Below are 26,272 nucleotides of genomic sequence, written 5' to 3'. Positions count from 1 at the left end.
TTTTGGGGATTCATTACAACCTCTGAATGTCAATATATAGAAAGCCTGGTAGCACAACACATCTCAAAGAAGGCAAGACATTTAACTATGTAAAAGTAATGTATAACCAACACATGGATACTCTTAAAAGTAATGTACAACCTATGCATGAATATTCTATATGTTGCTACAGAAGTATGACATAAGGCTTAACAAAACCATGCTCATCTGTTAATGTTTGTTATGCCAGCTAATAACTAGACAAGGTTGTGCAAGGCAGGCACACCTCAACCCCTTCTCTTTTCTCCTGATGACAATATGTGAGCAACAGTTATATCTGACAAGGTACAGCAAAACTCCAATCAGTGTTTCAGAACTAGTAACTCTAAAATTACATACACTCTTTTAACTATAGCAAATTGGCTATGAACAGTTTGAAAACCCTGTGTTGCTTCTGTCTGTAGTTTTTTTTTTTTTTTTTTTTGCTTAAACACTTCAGTTCTCACCATTTCTACAGGCTGTGGTACAAAATCTTCTCCCAAGGCTGCAAGGGTGAACTTCATGGCATTCCAGACTTTATTACAGAAGTGACGGGTGCTCAGAACAGCACCTATGTCCAGCTTAATGTCTTCTCCTGTATTAAAAAAATGTAGTTCAGTTCAGCACAACAACTTCATGCAGCCTCACTCTCAACTTCAGGCCAGTTCTTTCAAATGAGCACTTCCTGAAGAACAAAAACAGAGTAAACTTATCATTTGACACTCACTGATTGAAGCTAACTGCTGGAAAAAGGAGGCAATGGGAAGTTATTTATGAAAAAGGTTTGTAGATGACGTGTGTATTCTGAAATAAGGAAAAAAACAGTGTTACGTACTTACCATAACTTAGCATCTGTGCCATCCAGTGTCATTATTCATCACAAATGGGTCTGGGATCTGACCTCGGATCTGAGACGGCAACTGTCAGACATATCCTGAGTTCAAGATCCTTCCCTTCCCATAATCCCCTGCTACCTTCTAACCCTCAGATTGAGTTTGCTAAAGCAAAGGAAACAGAAGAAACTGTGCAAAGATCAAAACATTCCAAATACAATCCACTCCAGCTTGCCAGCACCCCCAGAAGGAACAGGGAAGGAGGGAACAGGGAAATAGGGTGGGAATGTGATGAATAATGACACTGGATAGCACAGATGCTAAGTTACGGTAAGTACACAACTACTTATCTGATGCTATCCGTGTCATTATTCATCACAAATGGGTAAGGGTCCTCAGCTACTACTACCCTGGGTGGCCTCAAGGAAGGATATGCCTGAGCATAGAGGAATCAAATGGGTCAGTGTCCTCAGCTACTACGTACCCTGGGTGGCCTCAAGGAAGGACATGCCGGAGCATAGAGGAACCAAAGGAAGCCCTGTTCTTAAACACCAAGTCCAATTTGTAGCGCAAAATTAAAGTGTGTAGACTAGACCAAGATGCAGCAGCACAAATCTCCTCCAGGGAGATTCACAAGTTGGTACTAGGCTATCGGCCCTAGGGCCTATACATGCCTAGCCATAACAATTCCCTGGCTATTTCTTCCCACACTATTTACTTCCCTGGACCCCTGTCTAGCAGGGCGACTGACGTGATTCCCCAGGGTGAATTTCCTTTCTCCCATCCAATCGTCAAGGTTCCTTTTGAAGAGGGCCAAAGAGGTGCTCTGCTTAACATGTATGGGCAGTCTATTTCAGAGTCTGGGGAGTCTCTGGGTCAGGAACCTATCCCTCCAACATGTTTTGTTTATTGTGATGACAAGATTTAGCTCCCTGGAGTGTGTGGCTCTGCGGGATTGGAGAGTCTAGCCAAGAAGGCCAAAGACATAGCAACAGACCTAGTGAAGTGGGCCTTAACTGGCCTGGACAATTCCAAATGCCTACTATCATAAATGTAGGAAATATAACTAGCAATCCACCTGGAAATAGTCACTTTGGAAACTGCCTGGCCTTTTCTGTTTTGAGAGAAGGCCACAAAGAGCTGGTCCAACTTCCAACATTCCTCAGTCCTTTTTAGATAAAAATGCAATTGCCTATGAATGTCTAGACAATGCAAGATATATTCTCCCTTATTAGAATAATTAGTGAAGAACACCTGTAGTTGAATCGATTGACTGAGGTTAGCCTTCAAAGCCACTTTGGGAAGAAAGGAAGGATTTGTTCTAACGGACATCCTGTCCTTATGAACATAGCCGGCCTTAGGCATAGGCCAACTAGGCGGCCGCCTAGGGCGCCGCTCTACTAGGGGCACTTTTCCAGTATTTATTTGGTGTAGGTAGACCAGGATGGGGGCAGCGGGTGATGTGGTGGGGGGCACCATGGAATCCTTTTGCCCAAGGTACCACTTGACCTAAGGCCGCTCCTGCTTATGAAAGATCATGAATGGAGGTTTAATGCTTAGGGCTTGAAGTTCTGAGACCCTTTTGGCAGAGGTATCAGCCACTAAAAAGGCCATCTGCCAAGCAAGGAATTTAAAGTCACAAGAAGCAGCCAATTCAAAAGGTTTGTGCGTCAGGGAATGCAGCACCAATGTCAAATCCCACGGTGGGGAAGGATCTTTAATAGGATGCCTAAGAAGAAAAATTCCTTTCAAAAATGCTTTGCACAGCTTATAAGAAAAGGTAGGCTCCTCATTCAGATGTAAATTAAAAACAGTCGCCAACTGGAGCTTAATGGTAGAAAAACTTGCCCCATCCTGAAAAAGGGAAGATAATTAGAGTAAAATATCAGGAATAGGGGCCAAAAACTAATCCAGATTATGCTGTCTAGCCCAAATAGAAAACCTTTTCCATTTACTGGAATAGACCATTGTAGATGGCTTTTGAGAAGCCAAGATAATGCTCTTCACTAGAGAAGGAAGCCTGGACTGTGAAAGGATTACTGGAAATGGAGAAACCATGCAGTTAGAAGGGTCTGGAGATTGGGAAGTGGAAGCCCCCAGATGGGATCCAGTATCCAAGGCGGACACTTTACATGAGACCTTAGGAAGGAGAACCACGTGTGGCGAGACCAGTAAGGGCAACAAGGATGAGAGGTGTCTTCAGGTGACAAGCTTTCTATAAAACTTTGGGTATTAGGGGAGTAGGATGGTAAGCGTAGAAGAGACCCAGAAGACAATCATGAATCACAGTGCCCCTGGGTGACTATCCCCACTGGAGGAATCAAGGCAAAATAATTGCTGCATTTGTGGTTGACTGGAGGAACAAAAAGATTGCAGCATGGATGAACCCAGTGGTTGATTCTTTGTCTTGCCACTGATGGATTCAGGGACCACTTGTGAGGACTCAAGACAGACCTGATGAGTTTGTTGGCCAGCAAATTGCAACTTCCGGAAATATCATCTACAAGAAGACAGCCCCTGGAAGACATTGCCCATTCCCACACTCTCATGACCTCTTTGCACAGAGGGCAAGACCGTGCTCCCCCTGCTTGTTGATATACCAGAACACCGCCATGTTGTCCATTTGAATTGCCATGGTCCCCAGTGGATGGCACATCTGAAAGGCTTGCAACATTAGGAGGACTGCCCTTATCTCCAGGACGTTTGTGTGTAATCTGGTCTCTGTGGAGGACAACGTGCCCTGAAAATGCCCCTCCCCCCACAGGGAGGTGTCTGTGGTCACTGTGGCCTTAGTCGGGGAAAGACAAAATGGCTTGCCTAGAAATAGGTCCTGAGACTGAAGCCACCAAGTGAGATGATTACTTCTGGGTTGAACCAGAACGGATCACTGAACTGCCAGGGTCCACTGAATAAGTTGCATGTGATATCTGGTGAGGGGAACCAACTGAATGGCAGCTGCCATCAAGCCTAACACCTGGTGAATCAAATGAACTGATGGGCACACTAGATCCAGTAAAAGAGAGATCCGACGTCAAATGAGTTGAATCCTGCAGGCAAGCAGTGCTGCAGTTTCTGATACCATGTCCAGCTGGACCTCAATGAACTCCAGGTTTTGGCATGGAACAAGACTTTACTTGGGTAGATTCACAGTGATGCCTAGATGTTGGAAAAGGCTGAGGATATACCTGGTGGCCATTGACAGATGATGTCTTGTGGGAGTCATGAGGAGCCAATCACCCAGGTATGGAAAGACCTGGGAACCTTGCAGTCGGAGATGAGCTGCCACCACTGCCATGCATTTGATAAACATCTGGGGGGCTGTGGTGAGTCCAAAGGGCAGGGTTATGAAGTGATAATGACTGGTCCCTAACCAAAAGTGCAAGTGTCTCCTGGAGATCTTTACATGATAGTACGCATCCTTGAGATCCACTGAGCACATCCAATCATCCTTGCACAGGAGAGGCAGAATGGACTGAATAGTGACCATCTGGAACTTGGACTTTTTGACAGATAGTTTTAGCTTGCTGAGGTCCAAAATCAGACACAGGTCTCCGGTCATCTTCAGCACCAAAATGAAGAGAGAGTAAGTTCCAGACCCGCATAGTCCCGTTGGGACCTTTGGATGGCTCTTTTTTGAAGAAAGTCTTGAACCTCGAGATAGGCCAACTCGCTCTGGCAGGGTGGAACATCCGGGAGGAATTTTCAAATTGGAGGGGGCTGAAAAAAGGGAATGGAGTAACCCCTGGAAATAATTTTTAGCAGCCACTGATCGGAGGTGAGACTTGTCCAGACTAGTGGGTGAAGGGAGAGTTGACCCCTGACTTCCTCCAGGGCAGGACAATCAAGCAGCATCTCAGAAACACTGAAAGGGCTTTTCCGAGACAGGCTCTTGAGAGTCCTGGTACTGTGGAACCCCACTGCTCCTAGGATGGCGTCTGCCATTAAATCCCCTGCCCCGGCTTGTGGAAGAGGATTCCTGGGGACTGTCCAGAAATGAAGACTGAGTCCTCTGGAACCAAAGTTTCTCACTTCCCCACTAAGTCTTAGAAAAAGACCATTGGGGAGTAGAAAACTTGATGCCTACCATGGAAAAAGTCTTTCCTTCCTGCTCACTGTGATTAAGGTGAAAGAAGGGGGCATCAGTGAAAAATGCTTTAAAGGGCATCACAACCCTACAAAGGTGAAGCCAGGCATGCCACTGAATGGCAATACTAGTGCCTGCCACTCAAGAGGTGGCCTCCGCTGAACTGGGGATCAACCTCATCAAATCATTAGCCAAGGAAGACAGAGTAGACACCCACAGAGAGACCAGCTTGAGACTCTCCAGAGGCAACAACTCTGTCAGGGAAGTGGTAAGCTCCGAAACCAAATCCCTCTGAAGCCATGTAAAATGTGGCAAACAATTAGCTGCTCTCAGTCCGAAAGCAGCTAACGCAAACACATGGTTTCCAAAGTGGTCTATCGCCCTGGACTACCTGTTTGGGGTATGGACCGAGGAGCTTTGCCCAACTAGCTCCTTCTTAGTAGCAGCGGCCACTATGATGGCATCGACATGAACACCTTTGCTCCAAAATGTTCGATCCTTGGGAGGACTGAGGAATTTGTTAGCTTTAATGGGTACAGGTTCCACAGTGTCCAGTTCCTTCCAAGCCGTGGTGGTCCACAAGCTTGTCAGCAGGAGGGAAAACCTAGGTAGAAGATGGGCCCATCTGAAAGGCCTTCAGGAACACGCACTCCTCTGAAAATGGGGTTGGGAAAAAAACAACCATCTCTTTGCTTGAGAACTTCGAGGTGTCCTCAAAGGACACTTACTCAGGCGGAAGGGCTGGGGGCACCATCTCTCTCCAAAAAAAATCTGTGTCCTCAGTTTGGTACCCTCTGGGGAAGTCCAATTGTCTCCTCTTACATGTTCTCTTCCGATGGGGTTCCTGCATGGTGGCCTCAGGGGAAGACTTGGAAGAGAAGGTACCCCAAGTGGGGAAGTGCCTGCTTGAAGGCACTCGCGGGAAGGTTGACCCAGGACAGATGATGATGCCTCAGAACCCAAAGCTGAGAAAGGCTGAGGAGGACCTAGTGAAGATGGAGAATGTCCTCTCTACTGGCTGGAAGGCCGATGGGCTGGACGTAGATCCTCCCGTGTCCCCCACAGCTGTGGCCACCTGGAAACGGAAAAGGGACCCAGACACAGCAGCGAAGTCCCCTGACGATATTGGCCCTGAGTTGTCCAATGCTGAAGCTCCCAAGGGGAGGGAATGGTCAAAAAAATCCAGACCCAAACCCACCACCAGCGAACAACCACCTACCCCCAAGAGTCAAGTAGCTTCCTGATCCGAGGGCAAAGGAACACAGTCATCCAGGGACCTTCCAAACAGTCGGCCTCTTACTGGAAATCCCCTAGTCCTGACATTCTAAAGAATGTGGGACTTGAAGAGGACAGTGGAGTCCTTTAGGTGGGAAGGGTCCTCTAGTCACCTAGGCAGGGGAAAGCAACAAGCCCAATTCAATTTGAGCCTTAAGAAAGCTCCTCATCATCCTATCCATGTCTAAGGGAAAGAGACTTCTGGAGGATCTGGATGAGACTGATGAGTGACCTCATCTTGCAGGGGATCCAACAATGAATCCCATAGCCTTATGGTCCCGGGAAGGGATTCTACTCTGACAAGTCGGATCTGATTTCCTGGAGGACCGAGAGGGGGAAGCTTTCAAGTATAATGGGATCCAAGAGAATGGTCAGATCCGGCAGCCTAGCTGGATCTGAGGTTTTGGATGGCGAGCCGGTCAGATCTGACAAACTGGCCAGATCTGGGGATGGCTTGCGCCTCCTCAGATTCGAAGGCCTCTGCTCTGTGGTGGCCTTGGATCCAAAAGTCTGATCCAACACTCTCTGAATGGCAGATCTCGGATCCGAAACTGAAGAGGCTGGACTCAGATCCGGGGATTTGCGATCCAAGAGCCTCAGTTTCTTAGAATGAGATGAGGAAAAAGAGGACCCCCCCCGAGGGAGGAGGAGGAGGAAGCCTCTTTTTAGCTTCCTGTGAGGGCTTGGAAGGGGAGTCCGAGGGCAGAGGACCACCATGAGCCAATCCCTTTAGAAGGAGCCTATTGCAGAACTCCGTTAGGGCCCTGGGGTTGAATGTGGCACAAATGTTGCATTCATCCTTCAGTTGCACCGACACTAAGCAACAGAGACACTCCTCGTGCGAGTCAGAACATGGAATCTTCCAACAGCATGAGGAGCATTTCTTAAACCCAGAGGATTTATCAGCCATCCCAGTACCACACACACACCAGTTATAAACACTACAGACAGGAAAAACAGATCTACCCTTTAACTAAAACTTATAAATTTTTTAAACTACCTTAACAGAAAAGGGCAAGAAGTAGGAAAACACCGCAAGGGGAAGGTAATCCTATCTAAATAACAAGCTTAGAGAACAGGAGGAAAGGTAATTAAACTAAATTACTAAAGATTAAATAAAAAAATAAACTATAAACTATAAACTGAAAAAGCCCCAAATCAGGATAGCACTTTTCTGAGCAGCTAGCCTGAACTCTGGGGATCACTTCCGAAGCATTTCAGCGGCAAACAAGATCTGAGGGTTAGAAGGTAGCAGGGGATTATGGGAAGGGGAGGAGCTTGAGCTATGGATCTGTCTGACAGTTGCTGGCTCGGATCCAAGACCCATTTGTGATGAATAATGACATGGACAGCATCAGATCTCTAATTTCAATTAATCACTTCTTTAAGGGACTGCAAAGCAGAGGGGAGTTAAACTAGCAGCCTAGAAGAACCAGGACCACAGAAGCAAAAAAGGGACTGAAGACAATTTGGAGAAGAGTACTGAGAAGACCTGTACTCTAGAAGTGAGCATACAACTGTCTCGTAAGATGCTGCAAAATCAAAGGTGTTGATACATGCCAGAAATGTATTTTGTTGTTCATGCAGCCCTAGTCACAATATTTCTGAAATGTGACTGATCTCAGAGGCTATTAAGACAGATTTATTTTGATCTTCAAGAAAGATGACAGATGATCTTGCGGTATGATGACACTGTTAACTGTGCACATTGAAACATTTCATATACTTCACAGTATAACTATGAATATTACAAATATGCTAAGTTGTTTTACACTATTGCATAACCACAATGAATAAGATAGGAAAAACACAATCTCAGCATCTCTGATGAGACAATATTTTTGAAATTGTACATCTTTCTATAATGCATAACTTTTCTGACTAGGTGATGTAAATTGACTTTATAACAATATTTCAAAATTGTAATAGTAATTTCAGAGTTATCTCTGCAACTGCACTTGAAGTGTGGTTGAAAAGAATTACTAGACACGTTTACTTACCTAGTCAACAAAGGAAAATAAATAAAATGACTGGAAAAAAATATAAGCTCAAATTGTCAAAACTTCCTTCTGCTGCAAAACTATTAATCCAAAACATGACCTTTACTACAGAAACAGGAGTGCAGAAAACCATAGGTACATACAGTGGATATAAAAAGTGTACACACCCCTGTTAAAATACCAGGTTTTATTGGTATAAAAATGAGACTACAATAAATCATTTCAAAACTTTTCCCACCTTTAATGGAAAGTACAGTTTTGTACCTACCATAAATGTAGATGTTCGAAGATCCACATTGCTGCAGTCCTAACACTTGGGGTAGTCCGCTGTCCCAGTCGGCCCGAATACCAAAGTATAAGGCTGACGTCGGTCAAGGCGCATTAGTCTGACATCAGGACGTCAGGGTACAAATGCGCATGACCGACGTCATATCCTCAGTCTTTTCTTGCCCCAGATGTCAGAAGACCCTAAAAAGATAAGGCCAAAACCAAAAAACACCAAACACTCCTGTACCAAAATAGGTACAATATATACAAATTTACAAAAGTACAACCCCACCCACACAACCACCCCTAAACACAGAGGGGAAGGAGGGAGGATTGACTGCAGCAATGTGGATCTTCGAACATCTACATTTATGGTAGGTACAAAACTGTACTATGTTCTTCATCTCACATTGCTGCAGTCCTAACACTTGGGTAGAATCCCAAAGCAGAGGTAAGGGAGGCTGGCAAATCATAAAGAAGCAGGAGCTGTCAACATGCCCTGCAAAATAGCCGTGGCAAAACCAGCCCTAGATTTAGAGTAGAGAGGAAGGTGGTAATGCTTAGAGAAAGTATGCACTGAACTCCAAGTAGCTGCCTCCAAAATATCCTTAGTTGCCACCCCCCCCCTTAGAAATGCTGTTGAAGTGGCAGTAGCCCTAGTGGAATGAGGCCTAATCCCAGCTGGAATCTCCTTGCCATGATGGGAATAACAGAATGCAATGCAAAACCCAATCCACTTAGAAATAGTCTGTTTTGACACAGGCTTGCCCTGAGAACTCAAAGCAAAAGAAACAAACAACTGCTGAGACTGCCTAAAATCCTTAGTCCTGCTTAAATAATAACGCAACTGCCTGTGTACATCTAAAGTGTGCAAAATCTTTTCCCCTTATTTTGGGGATCTGCATAAAAGTAGGCAAATGAATAGTTTGGTTTAAAGCCACACTAGAAACCACCTTAGGCATAAAGGAAGGATTAGTACGTAATGATACCCTATCCTTATGGAAAATCAAAAAAGGCTCAACCGCCATAAGGGCCTGCAATTCAGAAACCCTTCTTGCAGAAGTAATGGCCAACAAAAAAGCAGTCTTCCATGACAAGTATTTCAATTCAGCAGTAGCCGCAGGCTCAAAAGGTTGTAGAGTAAGTTTCTCCAACACAAAATTGAGGTCCCAAGCAGGAGTAGGAGCTCTACGTGGGGGTCTTATATTCTTTGCCCCTCTAAGGAATTGCTTGAACAAAGAATGAGAAAACAATGGTGGGTCACAATCATAGTGAGCTGAAATTGCTGCAGCATGAATCTTAATGGAAGAGAAAGACAAACCTTTGTCCAATAACTCGGTAAGATATTGAAGAGACACACTCAAATTAGGCTCAGAAACATCCAAATCCTTTGCTGCACTCCAAAATAAAAATCTCTTCCATTTTTCTGCGTACACTTTCCTTGTACTAGGTCTTCTGGCTTCCATAATCACATTCAAAACTTGTTGAGGAAGTTGAGACCTGCTGTGGTTCAAAACAGAATATGCCAGGCTGTTAGATGAAGAGAGTGAAGCTTGACATTGAGTAGATGACCGTCCCTTTGAGACAAAAGGTGTGGAATCAAAGGTAAAGGCCATGGAGGCTTCCTTACCAGACTCCTCAGTAATGGGTACCAGTGTTGCCGAGGCCAATCTGGAGCTATTAAAATCATCCTTGGCTTGTCTTGTCTGACCTTTAGGAGTACCTTTGGGAGGAGAGGCAGAGGTGGAAAGGCATACACATGAAGATTTTTCCAACTGAAAGAAAGAGCATCCACTTTCCAAGCTGTGAGATGAAACCTTTTCGTGCAAAACTTTGGCAGCTGGTGGTTTAGTGGAGAAGCGAACAGATCTATGTCTGGAGTTCCCCATGACACTGTCAATTTCGAAATACATGAAGATCCAGTTTCCACTGTGGGGATCCATGATTTGCCTGCTTAACACATCTGCTAAGGAGTTCTGTGCTCCCAGCAGAAACCTTGCCTGAAGATTTAGTTGCAAGCTGAGTGCAGTCTCCCACAAAATCATTGCTTGCCTGCATAGAGGATAAGAATGTGTTCCCCTTGTTTGTTGATGTACCACATGACAGTTGTGTTGTCTGTTAGAATCAACACCTGCCCTGGAAGAAGTAACTCCTTGAAAGCCATTAATGCAAACTGGACTGCTAACATCTCCTTCATGTTGATATGTAGATGCTGTAGTCTGGCAGGCCACTTGTCTTGTATCCACTTTCCATTCAGATGAGCACCCCAAGCTATGTCTAAGGCATCTGTCGTTAGAATCTGACTCGCCTCTGGCCGGGTCACAGAGAGTCCCTTGTTTAGGTGACATTCCTGAGCCCACCACAAAAATTCCTTTTGAATGCAAGGTATTATTTGAATGACAGTGTCCAAATCCTGGCAGTGCTGTGTCCATACATTTTTGAGAAACCATTGCAGCTTCCTCATATGCAGTTTGGCATTGGGAAGCACCAGAATACAAGATGCCATGAACCCTAAGGCTTGAAGGACTGTCCTTGCAGTCAGCCCGGACTGAAGAGATAGTTGATGGAAGTAAAGTGAAAGATTCTTTTGTTTGTCCGGGGTTAAAAAGGCCATCTGGGTTGCTGTATTCAGTCTCACACCCAGAAAGCACATGTCTTGAGAGGGTACTAGACTGGACTTTATTTCGCTCACAGAATACCCCAGGCATCTTAGCACTGCTATCACATATTCCAAATGCTGAAGAAGCTCGTCCTTTTCTTGAGCCAGAATCAGGCAGTCATCCAAGTAAGGATAGATTTGTATTCCTTTTAGCCTGAAGTAAGCTATCACTGGAGCCAGAACTTTTGTGAATACTCTGGGCGCAGTAGATAAGCCAAAGGGCAATGCAGAGAACTGATAATGGGAATTCCCAGCTCGAAAACGCAGATACTTCCTGCAACTTAGTCTGATAGGCACATGAAGGTAAGCCTCCTTGAGATCTAAAGTTACCATCCAGTGATCTTTGCCCAGCAGAGGTAAAAGCTGTTGTAACGTCAACATTTTGAACTTGGGAATGTCCAGATAAGTGTTGAGGATAGATAAATCCAAAATTGGTCTCCACGTGTTCCCCTTTTTGGTACTAGGAACAGGCGAGAATAAAATCCTAGGCCCCTTTCTGGCACAGGAACCGCTGAATGGCCCCTATTTGGAGTAACAGAGAAATTTGCTTGTGAGCCTCTTTTCTTTGTAGAGGAGGAATGTCTGGCATGCCTTTGAAAGGAGGCAAGGTATGGAAATAAAACCTGTAACCGTGGTGAATGATATCCAATACCCATCTGTCTTGGGTAATTAAACTCCAATTTTCTTTGAAAAGTGCCAGCCTTCCTCCCAAAGGTGCTGCCAGACCTAAAAGGCTCTGGCAGCTGAAAAGGCAGGTCATTGGGTCTGTTTATGAAAGGACTGACCCCTGCCCTCACCAGAAGACTGAGCAGGTGAACTCCTGTTCTAGGCCTAAAAGAACCTTGAGCTCTGCCCCTACCACGTCTAGACCTACCCCTAGACTGGGAATCATAAGAAGGATATGTCCACCCCTTAGTAGGCCAATTTCTACTAAACTTCGAGGCTGAACCTGCAAAAAATCTTTAACAGTCTGCATAGACTTAGCCTTGTCCTCCATTTTCTTTAAAACTGCTTCCACAGGCGAACCAAACAACACATCAGATTGTAAAGGAGCATCTAAAATCCTTGTCTTAACATGCTCAGCTAAATTCTGATCCCTCAGCCAGGCGTGCCTGCGAAGAACAGAACCAGTGGCAGCCACCCTCAAGAGGCCTGTACAGCATCAAAACCACATTGCAAGGAATGCTTACCCACCTGTTCAGAAACATGAACTAAATCCTGCAACTCTTTACACTCAATACCTTCCGCCAGAGCATCTACCTTAGACTTCAATTGTGAAAGGAGATAATTTTGGTATTTTAACATGTGAAACTGGCAATTCAAAGCCCTCATGGCTAAAGTGGAAGAAGTATACACCTTCTTTCCCCATCTATCCAAAGCCCTTGCCTCTTTATCAGGAGGAACAGGATTCTTAACAACAGAAGCCTTAACACCTTTAGGCCCCTGAGAAACAGTTTCTGGGTCTGCCCTAGGACTCTTAAAAAGATACTTATGAGCTTCAGGCACCCTATAATACCTATCCGGTTTAACTGGGGCAGGAGGCAAAGAATCAGGGTTCAGGGAAGCCGCTGCAAAAACATCTTCCACCACATCCAGAACAGGAGGTATAGCTAAAGGCCTATGCTGGGGTAGGAACAAAAATTCCCTAAGCCTTTTCCTGGAATCAGAGAAATCTTGACCTTCCCATTTAAAATGCTCCCTCATGGAATGAAGAGTCTCTGAAAAAGAAAAATCCTCAGGAGGAGAAGCCAAAGGAGTAGAATCATCTACATCAGAATCAGAATAAGGAGGATACTCCTGTAAGTCTTCAGCCGAAGACTCAGAAGCCTCCGAACACTGCTCAAAACTCTCAAGCTCAGGTTCCACCCTAGGCCTCTTATCAGGAGGGGACATAGAACCTCTAATCATAGTAATCAAATCTTCTGCCATTTTAAGCATATGTTTCTTAGGCAGAGACCCTGAAGAACTAGGGGAGACACCCACTGAAGTTAAACCTGGCCTGCCTCTCGAAGAAGCCTTGGAAACAGAAGGGGAGGGCCTAACCAACTTAGGAAGGGAGGGGAGAACAGCTACCTGAGAAGCCCCTTCAGCCTGGCCTACCTCCTGAGAGGACACATCTTGTAACAGTAAAGTCTCTCCCTGAGACTCCAAAGAAACTTCTGGCAGAACCACCGGCTCCACCGAGCCCTCTAAAGAACCGACGTCCGAGACAGACGGTTCTTCCAACCTAGGCTTTGCTGCTTTGTCCTTGCGCTTTTTAGACGAAGCGTCGGAGCATCCGACGGCATTTTATAATTACAACGCTTCCCAAAAACTAACCTGGCACAATCTAATCTTCTCTTTATAGTGCGTTTGTTAAATCTAGCACAAGAGCGACATCCAACAATGTCGTGCTCAGGCCCTAAGCAAGGTATACACAAGGTATGGTAATCCCTATGAGGTATCTGTTTCCCACAAGAAATACAGTTATTCACTTTTTCTGACATCCGGTTAAATACTGAGGCAAGAAAAAACCAAAATATTCCCCAACGGGGTACTTAGCCAACTTTGATTCGGTCTGAAACTCCGACTTCAGAAAATTTCAGAACGCCAACCTGCACTCGCAATACTGCTTCTGCATCGGACCATGCGGCAAAAAAGACTGAGGATATGACGTCGGTCATGCGCATTTGTACCCTGACGTCCTGACGTCAGACTAATGCGCCTTGACCGACGTCAGCCTTATACTTTGGTATTCGGGCCGACTGGGACAGCGGACTACCCCAAGTGTTAGGACTGCAGCAATGTGAGATGAAGAACATCCTATAACCTGTACAATTCAATTGAAAAACAAACAAATCTGTTAGGGGAAAAATACAAAAATAAAAAACGTACAATGAGCTGGCTGCATAAGTGTGCTCATCCTTAAACAAATACTTTGTTGAAGCACCTTTTGATTTAATTACAGCATTCAGTCATCTTGGGTAGGAGTCTATCAGCATGGCACATCTTGACTTGGCAATATTTGCCACTCTTCCTTACAAAATCGCTACAAATCTGTCAGATTGCAAGGGTATCTCTTGTGCACAGCCCTCTTCAGGGCACCCCACAGATTTTCTATTGGATTTAGGTCTGGGCTCTGGCTGGGCCATTCCAAAACTTTAATTTTCTTCTGCTGAAGCCATTTTTTGCTGATTGTCATGTTGAATGGTGAAATTCCTCTTCATCTTCAGCTTCCTAGCAGACACCTGAAGGTTTTCGGCCAAAAGTGACTGGTATTTGGAACTGTTCATAATTCCCTTCACCTTGACTAAAGCCCCAGTTCCAGCTGAAGAAAAGCAACCCCAAAGCATGACACTGCCACCATCATGCTTCACCATGGGGATGGTGTTCTTTTGGTGATGTGAAGTTTTGTTTTTGCACCAAACGTACCTTTTGGAATTGTGGCCAGAAAGTTCAACCTTTGTCTCATCAGACCATAATACATTTTCCCACATGCTTTTGGGAGACTTGATGTATTGTTTTGCAAATTTTAGCTGAGCCTGGATGTTTTTCTGTGTAAGCCTACCCCATAGTCCAGACATATGGAGAATATGGAAGTTTGTTGTCACATGTAGAACACAACCAGTACTTGCCAGAAATTCTTGCAGCTCCTTCAGTGTTGCTGTAGGTCTCTTGGCAGCTTCCCTGACGAGTTTATGTCTTGTCTTTTCATCAGTTTTGGAGGGACGTCCAGTCCTTTGTAATGTCACTGTTGTCCCATATTTTCTCTACATTTTGATGACTGTCTTCACTGTGTTCCATGGTATATCCAATGCTGTGGAAATTTTTTTGTACCCTTCTCCTGAATTATACCTTTCAACAATGATATCCCTTTGATGCTTTGTAAGCTCTCTGAATCAAGGCTTTTGCTGTAGCAGGCAAACTGAATAAATGTCAGGAAAATCCTACTAGGACATCTGAACTTTATTTGGGGTTAATCAGAGTCTCTAATTGATGGGAGTTGTGTACCCAAGAAGACTGAATGTTGTAATTAAATCAAAAGGTGCTTCAACAAAGTATTAGTTTAAGGGTGTGCACACACAACAAAGTATTAGTTTAAGGGTGTGCACACTTATGCAACCAGCGTACTTTACGTTTTTTATTTTTTATATTTTTTCCCCTAACAGATTTGTTTGTTTTTCAATTGAATTGTACAGGTTATAAGTCACATTAAAGGTGGGAAAAGTTTTGAAATGATTTATTGTGGTCTCATTTTTTTATATCACAAAAACTGGCATTTTAACAGGGGTGTGTACACTTTTTATACCCATTGTGTAAGCACAGCATGATATTGCAAGGTGCAGTTTATAGGCCATTAAGAGCATTTTTCAGGTCTAGATTTGCGCATAGGGTATGCTCTTTAAAGACATAGTTGGCATAAAGATTATGGTTTCTACCTCCCATGCACAAGGTACAAGGTTTGATCCTGACTTCTGGCCAGTTCCTGTGTGGACAGCAAGCAAAGGTAGTTCCAGTGAGCAAAGGTCGAGAGAGTACAAAAACACAATGTGAACAGCATTAAACAAACTAAAGTCTAGGAAATCAAAAATAATGAAGTCATTGTTTGTTTCTTACATTAGAGCCAAACTTGAGTATGGAATAACAATATGGAAACCCTACAAGAAAACAAGCATGAGTAAACTGAAAAGAGTGCAACAGAAATATACCAAGGGTATCCATAGATATGAAAATTTAAGTTATTACGAAAGACTAAAATATCTAAACTTGTACAGTGTTCTCTTACAGATATCTAAGAGATCTTATTCAGGTATATAGGGCATTTAATGACAACTACCTCTGGGAATGTTTGGGATTAACAAAAAGTACAAGAGAATCATCAGACAATCTATGTAGGAGATTATATAGGAATGAGAAGTGCACTAATTGGTTCTCTGACAGAGTAGCTGATGCATGGAACAGACTACCAAATTACTTTAAAGCAAGTACTAGTTTAGACATTTTTAAGAACAGCCTGCATACTTATTATGGGAACAAGTGTTTTGCTATATTGGCAAGCTAGAAGGGCATTAACGCCCATGCTTGAAATATTTGTATGTATGTATGTATGTAAACTCCACCACCACGGCTGGAATATGCAAAGTTTTTAATATAAAAACAATAAAAGAAGGTAAGTGCTTTCATGGTTGACAGTTGCTTCTTCAGACCATAAGACAACAATGAAAGTGCTTCAGTACTTAAAATACAAACTGACCAATCAAAAAACAAAAGTCACGTCTCCTACTACAGCTAAGGTAACCTGAGGTCATTCATAGAACTCCATTCATAAAAACTTAATTAAGACGTAACCAATAAAATCAATGCCTCAAGCCAAGTGCTCGCAAGACTGGTTTGATAGATAAAAGTGTCATTCAAACCAATAGGCAAATCAGCTTTACGTAAAATGAACCATCTGAGCTCAGTACCCCAGTGGTTCGTTTAATAATCTCTAAAACAGTAAATTTAAATCAATGTGCAGGGCCAAAGTCAACAGCATATCTAGATAAAGCATGGATGGATTAATTATTACGAGTATCACCTATGTGTTCTAGAACCCTCCATTTCAACATCTGATTGTGTTTTCCAACATAAAAGCTACTGCAGGCTTGGCACTTAGCATTTACAATCAGCATAAAAATCAAAACAAATACAATAATTCAGAGAAGGGTGTTCAGTGGCACTCATAACCCAAACAAATTTATATGCTTGACAGGATTGGCATGGAAAAGTGTCAGTGCAATCAGAGTGGACAGATCTGACACATTTAGATCTTTTGTAACATAACTCTCATTTTAATGATTTTTTGTTAGGAAAAGAAAACTTGGGTACAGGTCCCATTGCCTTCTTGATCATATCATCAGTCATAAGCATTGGCCAAGTCTTCTTTATGATCTCACATATCACTCCTACATTACTGGAATATGTAAACACATTGCTAGGAGTGGCAGTATATCTAACTGATGAAAAAGATACAGCTTCATTATGTTCTTTGAAGTACAGCTGTGCAGTGGTTTCCCTCATCAGACATACCTCAGTAGCCACTTTGAATACTTCTGTATGTGAATAACCTCTTGACATAAAACAATCAGACATCCGAACCAAAGCTTCATCAGCACTACCATCCTTGTTGTGAAGCCTCGATGTTCTAAGAAGTGTCCCCTCAATACATTCCGAGTTACATATTTAGGATGCATTATTACTGGCCTTGTGTAAGATGTTATTCCACTTACATGGCTTTTTGTAAATCTTAGTCTCTACCCTGCAAATGCATCCTTTACAACAGTGACATCTAAGAATTCAAGAGAGTCCTTAGAACAGTGATGAGTAAATCTTAAAAAAGTTGTTGTGGTTTGTAAATACTCAACGAAGGAGAAGAGGTTATTGGACGTACCTCTCCATACTAAAAAGATGTCATCCACAAAATGTCTGCAGTAAAGAATAGTTACACAAAATCTTACTATAACCATAGATGTCGTTCTCTTCCATGTTGCAGTATTCTTCTTGTGGGATCCTCTGCCTCAGGCGTCCCAAATGTCGAATCCTATGCAAAAGCTTAAGCCTAGTCGCTGCCAGGTGCATGGGATGTCACACAGAGCCATAAACCAGGGGCCTTAAATGTGACATCTGCACGCACAGACCTCAGAACTGACAGCCCAGCTGGACAATAGTCTAAGCAGTACCAAATGATGCCATCTAGACAGGATAAATGTAGAGAAAGAGGATAGGTGGGTGGGAAGGAATACTGCAACAAGGAAGAGAAGGACATCTATGGTTATGACAGATGTTACACAACTATTCTATGTCCTTCTATTCCCATGCTGCAGTATTCTTACTTTGGGAGTGTGTCACAGCTCAAGTAGGAGTAAGGGTGGTGGAAGAAGCTGCAGATTCCAGGAATCCATGCAGGACTGCCCTTGCAGATCCTGCTCTGGCTCTGAAGACATGGTCCAATTGGTAATGTTTGGTGAGGGTATGCACAGAGGACCACATGCCTGCCTCAAGAATGGTAGATGTGTCCAGGCCTTTGAGGAAGGCCCCAGAAGAAGCCACAGCTCTTGTTGAGTGTGCCTTGACCCCATGAGGCAAGTGTTGCCATGGTAGGAATAACAGAAGAAGATAGTTTCCCTTATCCAGCAGGTGATTTTTGTTTGGATACCACCTTCCCCAGGGGTGGAAGGATACAAAGAGCTGATTGGACTTTCTGATAGCTCTGTTTTTGTCTAACTAGAACCTTAATTGTCTGGGACATCAAGGGAGTGGAGTATTCTCTCATTGTTATTCTGTGGGGAAGGAAAGAAGGTGGGTAAGTGAAGAGACTGATTGAGGAACAGCTCATTTATCACTTTGGGCATGAAGGAGGGGTTGGTGTGCAGGGTCACCCTATCTTTGTGGAAGATTGCGTAGGGTGGGGATGCCATTAGTGCCTGTAATTCCGAAATCCTTCTGGCTGAGGTAAGGGCTACTAGTAGGACAGTCTTCCATGTGCACATATGCAGAGAAGCAGAGCTAGCTGGCTCAAAGGGAGCAATTGTGAGTTTTTCTAGTGCATTGTTTAGGTCCCAATGTGAAGGAATATGTTTCTTTGGTAGCCTAAGGTGGAGAACCCCTTTTAAAAATAGTCTGACATCCAATCTGGAAATCAGAGGTGGGCCCAGGGGTAAACAGGCAGAAATGGCAGACAAGTGGACCTTCACTGATGAATATGAAAGGTCTGATTTTTATGAGCTGACCTACAAAGGCGAAGACTAGAGGAACATCTGCTTGGAAGGGGTCCCTTTGCCTTTGGAGACACAATTTGGAAACATAAGAGCTCCTGGTATTGGGTTTCCTGGCCTCCTGCAGGATAGATAGCACATCCTCTGTGTAGCAGTGTCTGAGGGGGATCAAAGGTTTATCACCCACAGGGTGAAGCAGAGCATCTCCAGGTGTGGACGAATGAGAGATTCTTTCTGTTATGTGAGCAGGTCCATCTTGTGAGGCAACTTGTGGTGATTGCCCTTAGCAAGAGATTGAAGAAGCTGAACCAATGCTGCCTTAGCCAATAGGGAGTCACCAGGAAGATTCTTGGCTTGTCTCTCCTGATTTATTAGGAGTATTTTCTGAATGAGTGGAAAGGGAGGGAAAGTATAGAAGAACATTCCTTTCCAAGAGAAGGCATCATTCTCCAGGCTAGTGGGAAGGGATCCTTGGAGCAGAAAAGCTGCAATTGTCTGTTCTGGGGGGAGACAAATGTATCTATTTGATATATACCCCACTGGTGGGCAATGTCTAAAAACACATCTTTGTGCAACATCCACTCGTGATGCAGAGAGAATGTTCTGCTGAAGGCATCCACTTGATGGCTGTCCTGGGATGGAGTATAGACTGCCTGCAGTGATATGTTGTTCTGAAAGGCTAACTCCCATGCCTGTATTGCTAGCTGCATAGCAGGTAAGACTTGGTTTCCCACTGTCTGTTGATGTACCACATCACAGTTGTGTTGTCTGTGAAGATTTGTAGGGGTCCTGGTTGCATTAGAGGGAGAAAGACATGCAGGGCTAGGTGGACCCCTGTCACCTCCCTTATGCTGATATGCTTTTTGTGGAGGGAGGGCTGCTATAGGGCCTGCACCTTGAGGCCGTTCATAGCTGCACCCCACCCTAGATCGGAGTCATCATTGTGCATGGATTGTATTGGACTGGTGAGTTGCAGGGGTAGATCTGGGTTCTGTTGTTCTTGTTGGATCCACCTCCTCAGTTCTGTCTTCAGGCATGGTAAGAAAGGTACCTGAAAAGCCCGGGGGGTGGCTGTAACCATACATTTTTCAGGTACAACTGGAACTTCCTCATGTACAGCCTGGCAAGTGGCAGAATATGAATTGTGTCCGCCATGTGGCCTAGGAAGTGCATGAACTGCCTGGCTGAGAGGTGGGTGACCAGGAGGTGGTCCTGGAAGTGGGTGACTAGGGAGGATAAATTGTCCTGAAGAAGGAAGGCCTTCATCAAGTCGGTCCTTACTCTGCAGCCCAGGAAAGTTTTGCCCTGTGCTAGAGTGAGGGATGATTTTGCTAGGTTGAGGGTGAATCCCAATCTCTGGAGCATGGACACAGAGAATAGAAATTGATTCCTGAGGGTGACTTCCTCTTCTGCTAGAATGAGGATGTCATCTATATAGGGGTAGATTTGAATGCCCTTTGTTCTGCGGTAGGCTATTACTGGGGCTAGGCACTTTGCGTAGACCCTTGGTGCAGTGGATAAACCAAAGGGCAAGGCAGTAAATTGAAAGTGTGAAGAGGGTCCAGCAAAACACAAATACTTCCTGTAGTTTGGGTGGATGGGAATATGGAAGTATGCCTCCTTCAGGTCCAAAGTGGCAATAAAAGCTTTGAGTGGCAGTAGTGGAAGAAGGCTTTGAAGTGATACCATTCTGAAGGAAGGGACCTTCAGAAAGAGGTTTAGGAAGGATAGATCTAGGATGGGACTCCAAGGGCAGTCCTTTTTTGGCAACAAGAATAACCTGGAGTAAACACCATCTCCCTTCTTGCCCTGGGGGAATGGTTTTGACGGTCCCCTGGATGAGTAGTTCCTGGATAACTTGAAGGATTAGGTGAAACTGTTTTTTGGGAGGGAGGGGGTTGCCTTATGGCATGGGTTTTTGCTACCAGGACATGAAATATCCTTTTTCCACTGCTGTCAGAACCCATCAATCTGAAGTGACTTTTTTTCCACAGGGGAAGACAGTGACAGAGGCAGGGTGAGAGGGGAAGATGGCTGAGCCAGTTACACATTATTGTTTCTGTCTTGTAAGGGCTGCCTGGTGTGAGGCTGAGGAGGAGCTGTCCTTGGGGAGGGTGTCTTCCTGGGCCCTCTTCTGTCCCTGGAAGTGGAGGAGGAGGCTGGAGCACGGGCTTTTCTGACAAAGGAAATTTTTTCAGGGTAATTCCGGTAATATTTAGAAATTGGGAGACCAGTAAATGTTATAGGTCCTGGAGCTCCTTACTTTTATCCTGCAGACTTTTGAACAGTTCACCAGACTGTTTGCCGAATAGGAATTTGTTGTCCAGAGGTGCGTCCAATATCTTGGTTTTAAAATCTTCAGGCAGGGGCTGTAGCCTAAGCCAGGAGTACCTACGCAAAACAGAAGCTGAAGCTGCAGGCCTAGTGGAGGCTTCAGCTGCATCATAGGTTCATAGGTTCATACTAGGCTATCGGCCCTAGGGCATTTATAAGCCTAGCCAGAGTGTGTTTGGCTTTTGCCACCCATTTTAAATTAATTTTGCTATGCCCTTTTTCGAGGTTAGTATACTGTGCCTCTGTCGAACAGTGACACAGAAGTGATGCCTGGGGTAAACCTATGATCTCCCATCCACTCATCAAGATTCCTCTTGAAGAGAGTCAATGAGGGACTCTGCCTAACCTGGACTGGGATTTTATTCCAGAGTGAAGGGAGCCTCTGGGTTATGAATCGTCCCTCCAGCATGTCCTATTTATTTCAGTGCTGAGGTTCAAGTCTCTCGAGCGCGTAGCTCGATGGAATTTAGATTTTCTGAGGTGCAGTATGTCCATTACTTCCGGGTTGGACATGGCTTTATATGTCAGGCACAGATCGCCTCTGAGCAGACGGTATACCACTAAGTAGAGCTGGAGTTTCTTTAACCGGGCAGCATATGGCATCTGTTTGAGCCCTTTGATCCTCTTGGTGAGGTACTTTTGGGGTCTTTCCAGTTGCTGCAGGTGTCTGGTAAGGTACATCCCAAAAGGGGCATTGTACTCAATTATAGGTCCGACGAGGGATGAGTAAAGAGGCACGATGACCTCCCCTGATATAGATGTGAATCCCTTCATGATTAGGTAGGCTATATAAAATGTTTTTCTAACCACTTTGGCCACGTGGTTGTCAAATGAGAGATTGCTATCAACTTGGGTCCCCAGGTCCCTAATTATTTCTTCTGTACTTAATGGATTACCACCTATGTGGTAATTTGTGGGCACTTTGTTTTTGCCAAAGGGGATGACTATACACTTTTTGGCATTTAGCTTGAGGCCATGGCTCTGGCACCAGTTGTCTGTTTCTATGAGGTCCTTTTGGAGGATGCTTGTGTCGGCTGGAGAGTCGATTATGGCACCCAGTTTGCAGTCATCTGCGAACTTGGTCAGCCACAGTCCTTCCGTGTTGGCCTGTACCTCCGAGAAATATATACCGAACAAGAGAGGTCCCAGGACTGAGCCTTGTGGGACACCACTTGTAACTGGTTTGGAGTCTGACATGGCTCCAGCAATTCTAACCATGTGGGTTCTGTCCTTGAGCCAGTTTGCAACCCATCTAGTGACATAGGAGTTTATATTTAAGCTGGTGAGCTTATCTATAATGCCTGAGTGGGGTATTGTATCGAAGACTTTTGCGAGGTCCAGGTAGGCTGTGTGGACCACCTTCCCCTCGTCAATGGCCTTGGTGACTGTTTCAAAGAAATCGACCAGGTTTAAGAGGCAGGATCTGCCCTTAAAGCCGAACTAGGTAGGATCCAGTGTCTGTAGGTCCCCAATATCTTTATTTATGAGGTCCATGATAATCCTTTCCATAGCTTTGCAGACTAAGCTAGTCAGGGTTATGGGGCGATAGTTTCCAGGATACGTTGGGGCACCACCTTTGTGGAGAGGGACCACTGCTGCTGTACGCCACTCTCTGGGTACATATCCTGTAGTAAGGCTGAGATTGAACAGTAGTTTTATGTTTGGGTTTAGCTCTTCTTGGAGTTCATGTAGGACGCAGCCCGGGACACCGTCTGGTCCCATTGATGCTGTGTTTTTTGCTTTGGAGAGGGCGGCTCTTACCTGAGCATCTGAGATGTCAGGGGGGCAGCACTCTGCTGGGATAGATATTTGCCCTTTTGGTGGGGAGGGGGGGGGAGTTTGTGCTGAAACTGTCAGCTAGGATGTTGGCAATGTCTGTGGGTTCTATGTATTTTTTGGCATTTTGGAGTAATTCTGAGCATATCTGGGAATTCCCACCCAGGTTCCTAACATAACTAAAGAAAGCCTTGTAATTATCCTTAGTGTCCTGTGCAATTTTTCTCTCGAAGCTGGCCTTAGACGATTTTATGAGTGCCCGTAGTTTTTTGCTAATACTGTTCAGAGATGCCTTCCCTTTTTGGGATTTTGCTCTATCATGTAGTAGCTTCCTCCTTCTATTGTATAGTTTGTTTATGGCTGGGGTCCACCAGACAGGACGTCTGCCTTTGGAGGACTGGGTCTTCATTTTATTTGGGATTGCATGATCCATGCATTCCTGAAGGTGTTCATAGAATGCGTTTATAAAGGATTCTGCGGTCTGGGCCGTATTTTCCACAGGCTTGGGGGCTTTGAAGGATTCCACCTCGGTTTTGAGGAGGGTGAAATTTGCTTTAGAGAAGTTTTTCACTGTGGTTTTCTGGGCGGGGGGTGGGGTCAGGATGTGAATATCCAGTGAGATTAGTTTATGGTCTGATCTTACCAGTGAGGGATACACTTCTGGTCTGGAGCATAGAGTCCCCATGTTGGTGATGATCAGGTCCAGTATGTTTTCCCCTCTTGTGGGAGTGGTAACAAGTTGTTCCATAGCATTTGAGTTTATAAATTCTAGGAACCTTTGGGCTAGGGTGTTGGAGCTAGAGTAATGCTCCCAGTCTATGTTTGGGTAGTTGAAGTCGCCCAATATAATGGTGTTTGGAGAGACCTTCATATTTTCCAGTGTTCTCAGGAAGGCCAAGTGGGGTTCCTGGGTTTGGGAGGGTGGTCTGTAGCAGGCTATAAACTGGAAGGCAGTTTTACCCACTGTTATGTGCACATGGATAGTCTCTGATGCTTCGTGCTGTGCCACCAACCTGGAGGTGTGGGTATCTTTGACGAATATTGATACTCCCCCTCCTTTTGTGGTTCAGTCCAAGTTTTGGGGCCAAAAAGCATGGTATGAGGTATAACCTGGTAGTGCTGGGGTGTTCTCGGGAGCCTTGAACCAAGTTTCTGTTACTGCACAGATATCGATGTTCTCCATGCTAAGGAAAGTTTTGAGTGCGTGCATCTTGAGGTTTAGACTTCTGGCGTTGAGTAGCATTATTCTTAGTTTCTTATCCCTTGTGATACCTATGGAGGTGGGTTTGTCTCTTGAGCTTTGCCTAAAAAAGGCACTATGGGGGAAGCAAGAGCCCTCACCAATATCCGAAAGCCCAGGGTTGACAGGTGCAAGCTGTCCCTAGCGAAGCATTGTGGCTTGTCGAACATGTCATCCCAGGCCGACAGGCACTGGATCCCCTTCGAATGACACCAATACTTAAGCCAACTGTTGAAATTGATCATCTTGTCTTCATATTGTGGCATCATTCTTGGTGAGGGTAAGATGCTACTCAAGGTCAGGGTCATACCGGCCTGGGCTACATGCTCAGAGAGATCCTCTATGTCTCTTTTCATGTAGTCAAGGGAGGTACATCTCAGGTCATTCACACCGGCATGGACAATGATCGAGTCATATTTGTACTTGCCTTGGAGTGACCTGAGTGCTTGTGTTATGTGGCGGATCCTAGCGCCCGACAGGCAGCTCACCATGACCTTCTCCTTGTTCAGCCTGGTGAGCGGCACATCAGTGTACCTGATGATAGAGTCACCTATTACAAGTGTATCAGGTGTGTTGTTTAGCCTTAAGGGCTGTGACTGTTCGGCACACTGGCTTTGTGAGCTATGTGTTGCACGTGTTTTGTTTTGGGGTAGCGGTTGCTTGGGTGTCTGCTTTGGAGGTCTCTGCTGCTTAGGCAGATTTTTATTTAGAGCCTCCGAGTATGTTTTTGTGTGCTTATGTGTTTGGTTTGCTGTCGTGGTAGGTCTATGTGAGACTGGAATTGTAGTGAGTGTGGTTTCCTTCTCCTCCTGAATGGTTAAGCCAGTACTGAGTTGAGAGAGCTTAGCCTCCAGTTTGGCTATATGGTTGCATCTCTCACGTGTTGCAATTTGTTGGGAGGAGGAAAGGGTTGTCTGTGTACATGAGGCAGTTGTAACATTGCCTCAAGATTCCCAGATTCACCAGCTGGACCGGAGAGGAGATTGACAACCGACCTTTGGACATGCTAGAATAGTATTGGGAATTCCTTTATAATTGAAAAAAAGGGCCAATGGGGAACAAGGTACTCAAGGGGAGTTTGTGAGGGTGTAGTGCTTTTAATTTTTTAGTGCTGACTTATATAATTGCTTTAGTGAGCAAGTGCCAGGTAACTTAAATGCAATGTATTACAGGTAACTTAAATGCAAAAATGACAAACAGCAACTTTCTTTCAAGTGAAACAAGGAAATAAGTACAGTAAGCAATACAGATATCACTAGGGATCCACAGAAGCGCTGAAAAGCCGTGTTTTAGGTGGAATTAGCGTTTCAGAGAAATAACAAGCAAACAAACAACAAGCATACAAACAAAGCTAGATTCAGCAGGCCTGGATCTAGTCTATGCTACAGCAAACAATGTGCACCAATTTCAGTAAGAAACAGTTCAAATATGCAGGCACTATAAGCCTTTAACCAGAAATTCCCAGCTCAGAAGGGCAGAGTCCTGCCTCTCCTCCCACAAGAGTGCAGACCACAAACCTTCTTAATGTAAAATAACTGGCCTGAAGCCCAAGTGCTTAAACCAAAACTAATACACTTTTAGAATAGCAGACACTGAGCCCTCAATCAGCAGTTCCCAACTTAGAAGGATGTAAGCTACATGTCCTGCCACCACAGTGCAGGTCACAAACCTTCCTAATGTAAAACAACTGGTCTGAAGCCCAAGTGCTTAATCCAAAAGACTTAGAATGATAGCTACACTTTAATCAAGTTACTACCAAGCAGTAATAAATACAATTGAATACTTTAAAGAATGCCTGGATTAGTGCTCAAGTTATACAAACAAAGCTAGATTCAGCAGGCCTGGATCTAGTCTATGCTACAGCAAACAAGGTGTACCAATTTCAGTAAGAAGCAGTTTAAATATGCAGGCACTATATGCCACTCATAGCTGCACTTTATGCAGTATCTGGCAACCTGAGATGCCAGGGACAGCTAAGATCTACCTGAGATTTGTTGGGAGAGTCAGGCATGGAGGAGAGCAAGATGGAGGCCTGTGAGACCAGATCTAGGGC

At 44.6% G+C, this 26,272-nt stretch overlaps 1 protein-coding gene across 2 annotated transcripts in view; it reads right to left on the bottom strand.

Moving 5' to 3' along the window:
- VARS2 (valyl-tRNA synthetase 2, mitochondrial) overlaps nt 1-26,272 on the bottom strand; it is a 1,808,135-nt gene that overhangs the window by 267,166 nt on the left and 1,514,697 nt on the right. For both annotated transcript variants that reach the window (XM_044084462.1, XM_044084463.1), the window contains exon 24: nt 486-613. In XM_044084462.1, the coding sequence (XP_043940397.1) occupies nt 486-613 (128 nt within the window). The remainder of the gene's footprint in view (nt 1-485; nt 614-26,272) is intronic.

The sequence above is a fragment of the Protopterus annectens genome, chromosome 9.part0, assembly GCF_019279795.1.
Source record: "Protopterus annectens isolate FY-2018-M chromosome 9.part0, PAN1.0, whole genome shotgun sequence".
NCBI classification, from domain to species: Eukaryota; Metazoa; Chordata; order Ceratodontiformes; family Protopteridae; genus Protopterus; species Protopterus annectens.
This window is presented reverse-complemented; position numbering and strand designations above follow the sequence as displayed.